The sequence below is a fragment of the Sebastes umbrosus genome, chromosome 7 (assembly GCF_015220745.1).
Source record: "Sebastes umbrosus isolate fSebUmb1 chromosome 7, fSebUmb1.pri, whole genome shotgun sequence".
In the NCBI taxonomy this organism is placed as follows: Eukaryota; Metazoa; Chordata; class Actinopteri; order Perciformes; family Sebastidae; genus Sebastes; species Sebastes umbrosus.
In genome coordinates this window covers 18,849,781-18,863,030 of record NC_051275.1, presented here as the reverse complement: position 1 = coordinate 18,863,030, position 13,250 = coordinate 18,849,781, and the positions used below count along the sequence as shown (strand labels likewise).

The 13,250-nt window shown below is 39.1% G+C and overlaps 1 protein-coding gene across 1 annotated transcript; it reads left to right on the top strand.

The window, feature by feature from the left end:
* ccdc153 (coiled-coil domain containing 153) lies at window positions 1–5,580 on the top strand. Its single transcript, XM_037775924.1, has 7 exons — window positions 1–287; window positions 381–449; window positions 1,447–1,566; window positions 1,801–1,893; window positions 2,009–2,139; window positions 5,022–5,180; window positions 5,338–5,580. The coding sequence occupies exons 1-6, from the start codon at window positions 188–190 to the stop codon at window positions 5,148–5,150; spliced, it is 642 nt and encodes a 213-aa protein (XP_037631852.1). The 5' UTR covers window positions 1–187; the 3' UTR covers window positions 5,151–5,180; window positions 5,338–5,580.
* Window positions 5,581–13,250: the final 7,670 nt, after the last annotated feature.

The following is a 13,250-nucleotide window of genomic DNA, read 5'->3' as shown; positions in this document are numbered from 1 at the left end:
TCACTAAAAAGTAAAGGATCCAATTACACGGCCCTGCATGCATGAGCTCAAAAGGCAGTTGTCCAGTTGTGATTGGCTGTTATTAAAGTCAATCAACTATCAATCAAGCTGGACAGTTGGTGCCATGGCAACACACTCAGCAACCAGTGCCCAGCAACAAAGACTCATCCCTGTATGTAGTTAGTGTATGTGCCTCAAAGGTCTGAGCAGCCAGGCAGCCTCACAGCAAGCAAACATGCCTCCAAAGAAAAAAACTAAAAAGACCACAAAGAAGAATCCAGAAAAAAGTAAACTTTCATGAGACGATTCATTTTTTTGTTGGCTCCATGTGATGCAACATGGTGAATTTTTTCTTTACAACTATTATTGTTTTGTTGCAGATGAAAGTGACTTGGAAGCAAAGTATAGGCGCAGTACTCTGGATGTAGCCATCCTGCAGGATCACATCGGTGAGCAGCAGTTGCTTTATTTAATGTATAGGCTATATGTTTAGTCATATATATTTGTTATTCATGTGTACTGTAAGAGCACAAATCCATACTTTATTATGTCTTACACAGTATGTCTGATGTACCATGTTCTAGGGCTAATGATTATTTTCATTATTGATTGATTTGTTGATTAATTTTACATTAATGGAAGAATCATTTGGTCTTTTTGATGTCAGAAAATGGCAAAGAAAAATGCACTTTACAATTTCATAGAGCCCAAAACTCAAAGATATTGAATTTACAATGATATAAAACAGACAACAAACAACTCTGTTGATTAAATAATTGACTTATCATTACAACACTACCATGTTCCATTTCTTTATACTGTCTGTCAGTATGTGCTGTGAAACCAAGTACCAAAAACAATATTAGTACATTTATTTAGTTAAGTGGTCAGCCACATACTCAGACTCAACTAAGCACATTTTAAAAAGGGGAAAAATGTTCTTTTCTGAACTAAATTCATCTGATAGTGTGATTATTATTTACTTTTCAGATTAAGTTTTTACACTGTATCTATGTGGCGGTAAATGCATTTACTCAAGTAATGTGCTTCAGCACGAGGTACTTGTACCGTACTTGAATATTTCTATTTAATGCTCCTTTCTATGTACTTCTACTCCAGGGAAATGCACTTTTTGTACAAAACATACATCAGTTAATAAAATAAATGCATTGATATAGATCACACTATTATCTAAATAACTAAATAAGCCCAGCTACAACAGTAAAGTGCATACACGTTTGTTAAATGAGTTAAATTGTTAAATGTTAAAGCATAATTGGATACTTGAGCACTAATAAGGTTTTAGTTCACCATAGTACAATATTGACAACAGAACTGTAATTGGAGTATTTATTTTACAAATGGTTATTACTTTCTCCTTAAGAAAAAAATATCTACCCCTGGTGTGTACTTTCATGGATGCATGTGTTTGTGTGATTACCACAGCCTTCCAGTGTGAGTCTGTACAAAAGGTCCAGTCTGATAGAATTGACCTGAGGAGACGCGTAAGAGACACGGAGCAGAAGCTGCAGCACGAGAGACAAGACCACAGGGACGTCAACTCTGGTACGGTACAGACAGGGCATGAATCAACAATTAGCCTCTCTTTTAATAACCTGAGATAAATTGTGGATCCCTCTGGGAGTGAGGACAAGGGGCGTGTTTGCCAAGGTTAGGGTAATTCTTGAGAAACAAAGAGTCTAATTAGCTGGGTGCCTAAGCTGATTGCTGCATTAGCCTTACACAGTGAATCAGCAATGGAAGCTAAATCTGACATCTTCCACATGAATGTTCTTCTAGACCTCAGTCGCCAGTACAAAACCATGCAGACGGAGCTGACAAACAAGGTGAAGAGGATGGAGGAGGAGGTCAGCCACCTGAAGGAAGAGCTTGGTATGAATACATTTCATTTTTAACATCTATACTTCAATGAATGAAGACAATAGGAGTTAGTTCCCAAATGAAAAGTGACGGCGATGACATGCCTTTATGCATTTGTCTGCCTTAGTGCTGTGTCAGCAGGAACTGAGGAAAGAGAAAAGAGAGCGTGAGCAGGTGGAACGGGAGAAGGACGCCACCATAGCTGACCTCCAACACAAGCTGGACAACATGGAAACAGACTATGAGAAGATCCTGCATGTGAGTAGCAACACTAAGGAGCTTATAATTGACTTCAGGAGATTTAAAACTGTTCAATCACCTGTTGATATAAATAACACTCCTGTCGAAATTGTCAACAGCTTCAAGTTCCTAGGCATCCATATTTCTGACTCCCTCTCCTGGTCCCTGCACATCAGTTGTGTCATAAAAAGGGCACAACAGAGACTTTATTTTTTGAGGTGATTAAAGAAACATGGTTTGTCCACAAAAACCCTCATCAACTTCTACCGGTCCACAATAGAAAGCATCTTAACTGGATGCATACTGGTTTGGTTTGGCAACATTACATCATATGATCACAAACTCCTGATGAGGACAGTGAAAACAGCATTTAAAATTATTGGATCACCATTACCACAGTTACAGGACATTTACACAACTCGCTGCAGGAGGAAAGCACTTCATCATCATCGTATCATGCAGGACACAAGTCATCCAGCATATACTCTTTTCTCTTATCTCCCTTCAGGGAAGCGCCTACAGAGCATTAGAGCTCGGACCTCTCGCCTCAGAGACAGTTTTTACCCTCAGGCGGTCAGACTACTGAACAGTAGCATGAAATGAATGCAGAGCTGTGGATTGTTTTATGGATGTGTTTAGGTTGTTTTATAATTTTATTCTCAGGAATTTTCTTTTTTATTGTAGTATTTATCAAGTGTACTATTTATAGATTTTAAGGGCTGAGAGAGAGCCAGGGTAAAATGCATTTCATTGTACACGGTACTTTTGAATGCATATGACAAATAAACTTGAAACTTGAAACTTGAAACTTGAACACAAGATAATACAAACTGATTTAAAGAAAGCTCTGAACAGGCAGCCACTAATAGGTCTCTGTAGGGTTAACCAGACATATTTGAGGCCCCGTGATCTGTAAACCTGTATGTGCAGGTATGTAGCCAAGCCGGTTAGGATGAAGCTCTTGCACCCATGTGGGGCTGTCCCTAAAAGAGCAGCATTGTCCACATTCTCACTTTTTTACAGTGACTTAAACCTGCAATGGGCAGAATGTTAATGTATGCACAGTATATGAATGTTACGTTAATGCCTACTTCTCACCTCAAATGTTTTCAGAATCATCTTGTAGTGTACTGTTTAGCTTTAAAATGAGAAAGTGTGCTCCGGTCACAAACATTCTCATTTTAAAGCTAAACAGAACACTACAAGATGATTCTGAAAACATTTGAGGCGAGAAACAGGCATTACGGTAACAGAATATTGATTCATATTTGATCAGCGCTGCCTAGTTTGACCGTTTTATCTGAATTCACGAGTGATTGACAGCTTCTCAGAGACGGCAAGGCTCCAGATCAGCTCTGATTGGTTGTTTTCCTCCGGTCTGTGAAATCTTGCAGATGCCATTAGGAGCACCGGAAGACACCAAAGGACACAGAGGCACATGATTTTTTTCAGATTACCTGTCTCATGTACTACTGTCAGGATATAGTGACGGTTTTATAAAAATAACTTTTTTTGATCATCTTTGCTCCAATACTACCCACTGTTGCTTTAATGTAGTTAGGTGTTATTTTGTGTCTGCTGCATTGCATATGTCGAGCAGATGACTTGGTCTAAATTGGCAGACCAGTCTGAGACCAGTTATACTTAAAGTGACATGAAGTTGTCACGTCAAGGCCCCTATGTGTATAATTCTTGTATGATTGTTCCAACTCTCATATTGTTGTGATGGCAAGCCTTTTCTTTTGTAGAATAATGGCACAATCCTGATGAAAAAATAGTCATTGTCTGTCTTTTTTCAGTCACCAAAGTCAGAAAAGCTACAGTCCTACATATAGTGGCTTTAAAGGCACAGCTGGGGGTTGTCAGGTTTTGCTCTTATGCTCTTTTAGAAGGCAAAGCCTGAGTTAAACTAACACAATAATTACGTATTGTATAATGCATAATGCAGTGCTGTAATCAGCTTTCCTGCAGCTCCACTATTCACATTAAGGAGAATCATTTTTTTTTACAACCTGTCATAGTTTTGTCCAATAAACCTGGAGGTTAACAAAACATCGTACTCACCACCATCACTGTAGTGACAACAGAAAGCTGGAAACACCTTTGTAAAAGCCTCAGATAGTCCAGGCTTCGCCCACCTGTCAAAAGAACAGGTATTTGGACGCCTAAGCAAAGGTGAACATGACACGTTAGCTCTCCAACAATTTGATAGGACTTTCTGGTGCTCCAGAACCACAGAACATCAATCTGCAGATTAACCTTGATGCACACCAGCTGTTTTGTTTTCAGTGAGATGTGAGAAGCTATCTGGCCAGCACAACTGAGAAATCAGTAAAATGATATAGATGATCCACAATGAAGCACAGGATAGTGTTTTGTGGTTGGTTTAAGGGCCATACTTCCTTAGTCCTCGGTTGGAGAGCTGTTTCAAGCAACACGCACAAGCGCTCAAGTTTACAATATCCACAATAATGTCATACAATGTTATGCTAACCTATAGGTATGATACTTCAAACAGGGACAATACTGTAGCAGAATCTTCTATTAAAATGTAACGGATGAGGAATGTGGTATTGACCTTTCATAGGTACAACCCAATTGCAGATTGCAGATTTCCAGTACGCAGATCTTCAAAGATAAGTGGTCCAGCCTGGAGCCCTGTTAGAGGGCTCAGCCCGTGATTACAGAACTAGGATTTTAATATGCAATTATCATTATTTCTCTCCTTCCCACTATGACAAAGAATCTAATTACGCCTCATCTGCTTCAGCTTCGCTCCTAAAACTCATCAGAGTTAAAGGTGGTTAAGAGGGGACGGATATCAGGTTAGACAACTGGGTGATTTAAAGGGAGAATTTTAGCTTGCATTTAATTTTTTTTAAAACTAATATTTTCTGCAGGAGACTCTAGACGGCCTGACTTCCCAGCTGTCTGTGGCTCGACAGGGATGGGAGCACAAGAGCACAACCCTTCATCAAAATTACAAGGAACTGCTCTCCGAATCTGGCCTGAACGCGCTGCATATCTAAAAGGAAAATGAAAGCAGCTGCTCTTCTCGGCAAGACACGTTTGTTTAATGTTGTATCTACAACTCAGTTCTGTTTGATCAGACTGTTGCATCTGTTTGGCTCAATTGAAAGTGACGTCCGCGACAGCACCAATTTGCAACTCGCAATTTGGTATGCCTAACACACGGATGGATGTTCTTATTATATAATATTTTACCATCAGAGTACAAAATAGACTGAGTTATCTATGCATGTATTCAGTAGCTCATCATGTGGGGTCTGTAATGTTGTGTAATGACCACTAGATGTAGCAAATGACTGTTTACTGTCTGGGGACATGGTGACCAGAGTATCGTAGACGTTTTAGACTATTTCATATGTGTAAATACATGGTATGCTTTGTGATTTTTGGGACAAGATGTCATTGTCAAATTAAAGCATGTGACGGCTACCCTAACGTGGTATGAAATGATTGATACTGGGTGTGAGTACACTGTACCGTACTTACATAAAGACTACCATGATCTGACAACAGGTAGCAATGTAGATACAGTTCTCTCAGGCTGTGTTTTATGCGTCAGTGGACCAGAGGTCAAATATGGTAACCGGCAAGAGAGGTGAAACTGGCCACATGAACCACAGAGATGTAAGAGACTGCTCTGCTAAACTGTAGTACTACCAGACTGCAGTATTTTCATTCACAGCTACGACAAAACAGAAATCACGAGAAAGACAAAATATAAAAAGTAAAGTTGAGTGTGAGGTAGACTAACAGGCAATAACAAGAGAAAGGCAAAACAACAGTTAATGATGCAAGAAATATGACATCGCTGCCCAGCGTCGATAAAACCTGACTTCTCCCGTGGGGAGCGAGATAAACAGATTTTACTTCCAAGGCTGTCATTTGTGTGTCTCGTTCGTGGCCCATTGCAGTTTTTTAAGCCTCTCATCTGTGAGGTAATGAATCATTTACTCGGGGATGAAGATAATTCTGTGCTCTAACGACCAATTAACTCAGGAACTCGAGAGGCCTTCATCTGAAAACCAATATTTTCTCCTTCAAACCACAAGGAGTTGTTGCCCTCGGAGGGTACGTCGTTCTGTTTGTTTAGGGTTTAATGGGGTTGACTGCAATCGGCCCAGTTCTCAGAATGAGATAAGCATAATGTACCTGTTAGTGGGGGGACACAGAACAAAAAAAAATATTTATTAGCAGTGTGTCTTATAGTAATATTCCCCTTATGGAAACGTTTCTATAAAATTACCATATGGTAGTCAGTGGTGGGAGAAGTACTCAGTAAGTACTGTACAAGTATCAATACAGCAAGTCCTGCATTCAAAATCTAAGTACAGCAGTATTACCAGCCAAATGTGTTTTAAGTATCAAAGGTAAAAGTACACATTCTGCAGGTAAATGGCCCTATGACTGATATATTATTATATATTACAATATTAGATTGTTGATACTGATAGCATTTTACGGTTGTAGCTGGTTGAGGTGGAGCTAGTTTTAACAACTTTATATACTTGGACAGGTATTTTAAATAACTGTTGTAGGCCCAAATTGTCTCTGGTGGAACTGCTAACAGCTCATAGACATCTGAAACGTGACAAGGGGCCCAAACTAGACAATGCTCTTTTGTAAGGGGTCGCAAGCCAAAAGGAACGACCGGTTTAAGCTTGTAACAATTCAGTTTGTATGTTAAATATGAATCAGAAAAGAAGGCTAACTATTGCTGTTAATAAATGTAGCAAAAGAAAAAGTAGAATATTCCCCTTTGAAAGGCAGTGAAGTACAAGTTTAAAGTAACATGAAATACTTGAAAAAATGCACTTAGGTATGCACTTTTCATTCCTGGTAGTTAGTAAATACATAAGGTGCATATACCCTTTTTCTACAGGTTTACCAACTATTCATTAATCATGTGCACCATCAAAACAGTGTCCATGGTGATGAATAAACTGCTTCTGATTTGAACCCTGGTAATATTTGTCTGCTGTCGTCGATGTATTTAAGACAGGTGATGCTTTATATAAAAGTGGAGCCGTTATGGAAAATGACTGATTTCTATGGACACTTCAATCCAGGGCCATAAAAGTCTTTTCATACCAACATTCAACCGAGCTGAGTTTTGTGACGACTTCATGTGGTTCTGTGCGGTATCCCACGCGGTACCCAAGACAAGTGATCGATTTCCACAATAAAAGCTGTCTGCTTTCATTTTTCTGACGAATACCTGAGAATGAGGGCTGGCAGCCGCATTTCCACTGGAATTTGACTTGGCTGTCTGTTCAGCTTTTTTGGTAAATACAATGAAACGGCCTCCAGCTGATGAATCAAGATGCCCACACTGTGATTTCCCATGGAGGCAAGAAGTGCTTTAGATAGCTCACATACAAATACACATGCACGCATACAGACACAAAAAACTAGGTAATCAATGCTTCCCCATCTGTGGGCCATCGATCAAGGCAGGAATAAATAGTGAGGGAACCAAACACGAAATAAATGAAGCTCCATTTTATTTCTCTGAAAGACAAACAATGCCAAGATGTTTTGGTCAATATGTTCAAAAACAACTGCCAGTGAACAAAAGGCTGTATGACAGCCTTGACAGCGTCTCACCTTGGAGAGAGCTCTTGCTCTCTGAATACCTTTTCTTTGAGCACACAACAGCAACAAGCCTTTTGCAATTAATTGCCAGCAAATCAATAGGACAGTTCTCACTTAAAAATGTGCACCTGTCTCGCTGTGAATTAGTTAGTTTCCACTGAATAGTCTGTTATTTCTTCCGATTGGCATCCTTAGATCCAGAGCTCATTATGTGGCTGTTATGGGGCGGATGTATACATGAATGCTGTTAACCTTGGGAAATCTGGGAGGAAGAGGAGGAGAGGAGAGGAGAAAAAAACAGTTTGACAAAGGAATGCAGCAGAAATGTGATGAATAGATTCAACAATAAATCATACTGAATGCAGAGTTACAGACACAAAATATTCTAAAAAATGTAAATATTCCAGGTTTCATGTTTTGGCTTCCTACAGCTGAACTGTGAGGCTTAAAATATATATATGTTTTTATGAGCAAAATGCCAAAAAAAACATTGATTTACATGCAATGTGCTGATAAGGAAGACATTCTTCAAGTATATATGGGATGTGAGCTGCTAGCGTGGCCAAATGCATCAGACTCAGTACACTATAATTCCTAAATCCTTGTAGAATCATAATCAACTAAAAGGAAATTGGTATTGCTATGTGCTTCAACTGGGTGAGCTTGAGGAGTGAAGTAGATTTCCACACACCTCTGCAGGCACTCAATGCTCATCATGAGCTCCATAAATCCAACAGCAGCGAGGCAGCGGTGGGCAGAGAGATGCACTGAATTTATGGACCTGGAGCACCAGAGGCAGACAGAAAAGCGTGAGGGCGATGAAATAAACTTGACATACAGGTGGCGGTGAGTGTTGACGTGCGTTTGTCACTCTTGTAAGAGTTATGTGGGCGGGTGTGCTGAGGATATGCACTGTGATGTGCAGGTCGGTGACGCACTGAAGGAACTTGTCATCTCTGATGCTGTAGTGGGAACACTGTGAGGAAGCCTGGATTAAAGGTCTTATTGATAATATTTTTATGTAGACGAATATTAAAAAACAAAAAAAACAATACATCCACAGAGCCTTTAGTATGAGGGGTGGAAATAACACAAATTAATTGATACAAATGGAGGTGATGAAAATGGATATGAAATGAAAAATGGAGTAATAAATTATCAAGTTATAGGATTAATTTATAGCCAATTTGACTAAAACATTAATTTTTTTCATCATTTCATTCACAATACAAAATTACCATTTATCATTTAAGGAAAGTGGCTTCAAGGGTGGAAGTAACTAAATATAATCGAAGAAAAGAGATGTGTGATGAAAATGCTTATGAATTAATAATGGAAGTGATGAAAATGTATGCAAATTGAAAAATAGAGTGATAAATTGTCAAATGTTTCCCTATCAAAAAGAAAAAGAACACGCCCACTCAGCAAACCGCCCTACTCTTGTCTTTTTCTGTCAGTGGCCCTGGTTTTTAATTGACATTTTGTGCGAAAGTGACAAAAATTGCGTTCTGTAAACGATAAATGTCAGTGGTCGACTATCGATTATCAGATCAACTCTGTTTATAATAAAATATCAATCAAATTTATGAAATCAATTAACAATTTATCACTATTTTTCAATTCACATACATTTTCATCACTTCCATTATGAATTCATCCCTTCCCTTTTCTTCAATTATTCTTTGTTACTTCCACCCTTATGGCCACTTTCCTTAAATGATAAATGGCAATTTAATGTTGTGAATGATGAATGTAAGATGGTGAAAAAGATGAAACATGGCTCTGTTTTTCATCATATCACAACTGCTTTAATCAAATCGGCTTTAAATAAATCTAATCACTTGATAATTTATCACTCCATTTTTCAATTCACATCCATTTTCATCGCTTCCATTTTCATCAATTCATTTTTTGTTACTTTCACCCCTCATACCTTAGAAAGCTGAGAATAAAAGTATGGCTTTTCCTGAAAAAAATTGTGAATAAATCATTTAAAAAAATTTGGCGGGTCCAAAATTAATGTTTTTTCTCTCTCTGTGGAAGATATCTGACGTTTGGTTCCCACTTCTACTAAGGCTTGTGAGTCAATAGTAAAACGACGTTGGTCTCACGTGATATCTCTGGGTCGTCAGTGTGGATAAAAACAGATAAATGGCTGAGATTGACGATAAGTGTCTGGCAACGACTTGTTGTGAAGTGAATGCACTGGAATGGGGGAGGGATAATGCGACATCTAGTGGCTGAGCACCTTTAAACTGTAAATCAGATGCAGGTTGTGGTGTGTGTTCACTCACTATCCTGGGCAGAGATAAATATCCACTGAAAATCCCAGTGCTAGATGAACTACAGGTGAGCAGATGTAGCACGAGTGAGTTGTTAAACTCATTAGACTCCGTTTGCCTTCCCACCCACACACATTCTCAGCTGTTGAACAAATTCACAAGTGTGCAGACGTTAATTCAGTTATGGGAGATAAACGAAAGGTAGATGCGTGAGCTCCTTATTCTGGTTCACTCAACAATCGTCATGTGTACTCAGCTAGAAACCCATACAACCTCATACTGCTTCCCTCAATGTGCATTATGTCACAACAAACCAAGTGCACTGTCTGAATGTTTCTTCCGGTTGAATAATAAAACTAGAAAAGTGCACTCAGAAGCTATTTAGCATGACAGATCTAAACAGCTCAGAAGGTCAAATACATCAGAGTAAAGAAGAGACAAAAACCCCACAGAGCGGAGGTTGTTTTAAGAAATGTATTTATAATGGAATAAAAATGTCAACATAAGAAAATAAAGCATATAAAATATAGCAGCCAAACCCTGCCATCTCTCTCTCAGCGGTCTCCCAGCTAAGGTCGCCCAGTGTTTCAGTGGGATTTGTTTTAATTCTTACTCCACTGCTCTCCTTGCCTTCAAGGTAATTGGCAATCTCATTCCAACTACGCTTGATTTAGCACCCGTGTAAATGTTTTTAGTGTTTAAGAAGTTAGCATCGGGTGCAGGGAGAGCCTCCTAACTCTCATGAGTTTCTTTGTGACATTCAGTAAATGGATAGAAACTTCGTTTATAAAACTGGTAATGAAATGTGGGTCTTTTTTTTTCTTTGCTATTTGCTTGGCAATTTGCCTTTGACAAGTTGTTATATAAAGAAATATAGAAAGTTAACATCGACTGTTTTTTTCCCCCACCATTATGCTCACAATCTGTGTCTGTGTCTAAATGGCATATGTGTCCATATAAACATAATACACATCTCCTTTCTATTAACATAATCAACTTGTTACTCCTGTAATAAAAAACAACACTTTGGACCCTTACTGGGGAACCCTGTTAATCATACTGTATTTACACACCGGCTGTGGGACATTAATAGTTCATTACTTGAGGATTAGGTGCATTGGCACTATTGGCGCTTCAGCAGATGATGACATAATGCCTCTGTGACTCCCACTCACTTCTATTCGGTGCCAAATCAAGCAGATTCAATGCTGTTTCAAACACCGATGTGTTCTTGTGGGAGTTCAGACACACTGCAGACCTGAATGGAAATGCCATCTGAAACACTTTTCCGCAACTGATTCGACTGACATTGAAGAAGTGTGGGGAAAAAAACCCTTAAATTGAAATTCCTCTCATTTGTGATTCCAGTCAGCCGATTGTTCAGAACCATCAATTCACCTAAAAACTCTGCATTAGTACGATTGTGCTGCAGTTCCCTCCAGGTCTGTCAGCGAGTGATTCACCACAGTTCCACATGTTCTGAGACAGCATAACAATCACGGCCGTTAATGCAATAACAGCTGCTTGAAAAGTAGAATTTAGGCAGTTTGGGTGAACTCATATCTGTGCTTGTGAAATGGTAAAACAAATGACAGGATGATTCAACAACAAGGTGACGGTGTGATCACTCACGTGTGTGTCTGAGATCCAAACTATATGTTCTCATCATGATTTTACATAAACACATTCAACATGTTCTCATCTCAACTCGTCACATACTGACGCTTGGCCAGGACCCCTTGGCGTCACTTTCTAACGCGTTGGGTAGCGTCTAACTGTGACCCTCCACTACGGTCGCAGACCACGTGTGGTTAACGTTGTGAATTCAAACAAAACACTTGCTTAGGTTTAGGCAAGAAAATCGCTTAGTTAGGTTTAGGAAACATCATAGTTTGGCTTAAAATTACTATGTTTGTGAAGTAAAAGTGAAACATAACGTGAACACAAAGACAAACAACGCTCTCCAGGATTAAAGTCCTGTGTTTGTTCAACACAGTCTCGCAGCAGTTTGTGAAATAGTCTCGAGATTGAATCTATTTGATTTGTGTACATAGACACGAATTTGTCAATTTCCAGTCCAGTCTTTTCAAAATAAAACTACTTAGTTAGGTTTAGGAAAAGATTGCAGTTCGGGTCAAAATAACACCGGAAATGCTGTAACTTAAGTACGGAAGTTACTTTACTTACCGATGGGTTACATAGCATCGGTATTTGACGCCATGGGACTGAATTTAATTTAATCATCTCAAATGCGATACTAATTATGATTAAGTACTATTCAAAGAAATGTATTTTGTTTTCTAAGAATGAAAATGCTTCTCCAATATTTAAGTTATTTCTCCATTAATTATCACAATTTGTTACCATTAGAGAAGCTCTAGAGGCCAAACTGTGGGCTCATTTTTTAAAGGCTTTTGGGGCCCTTTTCTTTCATATGTAATGAGGACTTGGAGTTTTATCTGCATGTGGAGGGGATGCTGAATTGTTCTAGTTTATGTTTCGGGGGTTGTACTCTTTATGTGACAATATACTATCTCAGGATGTTTTTTTCTTTTGTTTGTTTGAAATAACTTTGTATGAGTTGCTGGACCATTCAGGACCTTGGCAAGATGTGTGTTGCCTTCTTAATGGGTCGCAAGGAGATTGGATCGGAGGTTTTGATTTGTGCGTATAGGTGCTGTGATCTGTTTTGATTTTTTGGCGTGTCACAACAATGAGGTTTGACCTATTGACAATAACGCGGAAAAACAAAACAAACCACGGCGAATGATCAATAGGTCTGACACCTCAATTTAACATTCACTCCTTTCCCAGGTTGCTACTTTAAAAGAGCATAATGCAGAGGATTTCTAACCGTGAGAATCTGCAGGTGGAAAATGATGGAGATAGAAAGTGAACGTGGCTAATAAAAGTACAAGAGAGATACTGCAGTGCTACCTTCGAGTTGGTGGCCTAGTTCTGAGGGAGGGTGACTGACAGAGATTTAAAATGACGGACACATCAGACATGAGCAAGAAGCAGTGTAGACCGTTGATTCCTTCTGAGCAACAGTCAGACTATCATACAGATTCACCTTCAGACCTGTCGGTTCAATGGGATAACACTTAGTCGTGTGTCACAGTCTATGAAGGAAGTAACCTAAGAATCCCGTTGCTGGTGGTTTGTTCTCATTGTTTCACTTCTGGAGGAATGGTTGATATAAAGCAAATAAAGACAACTCATCTT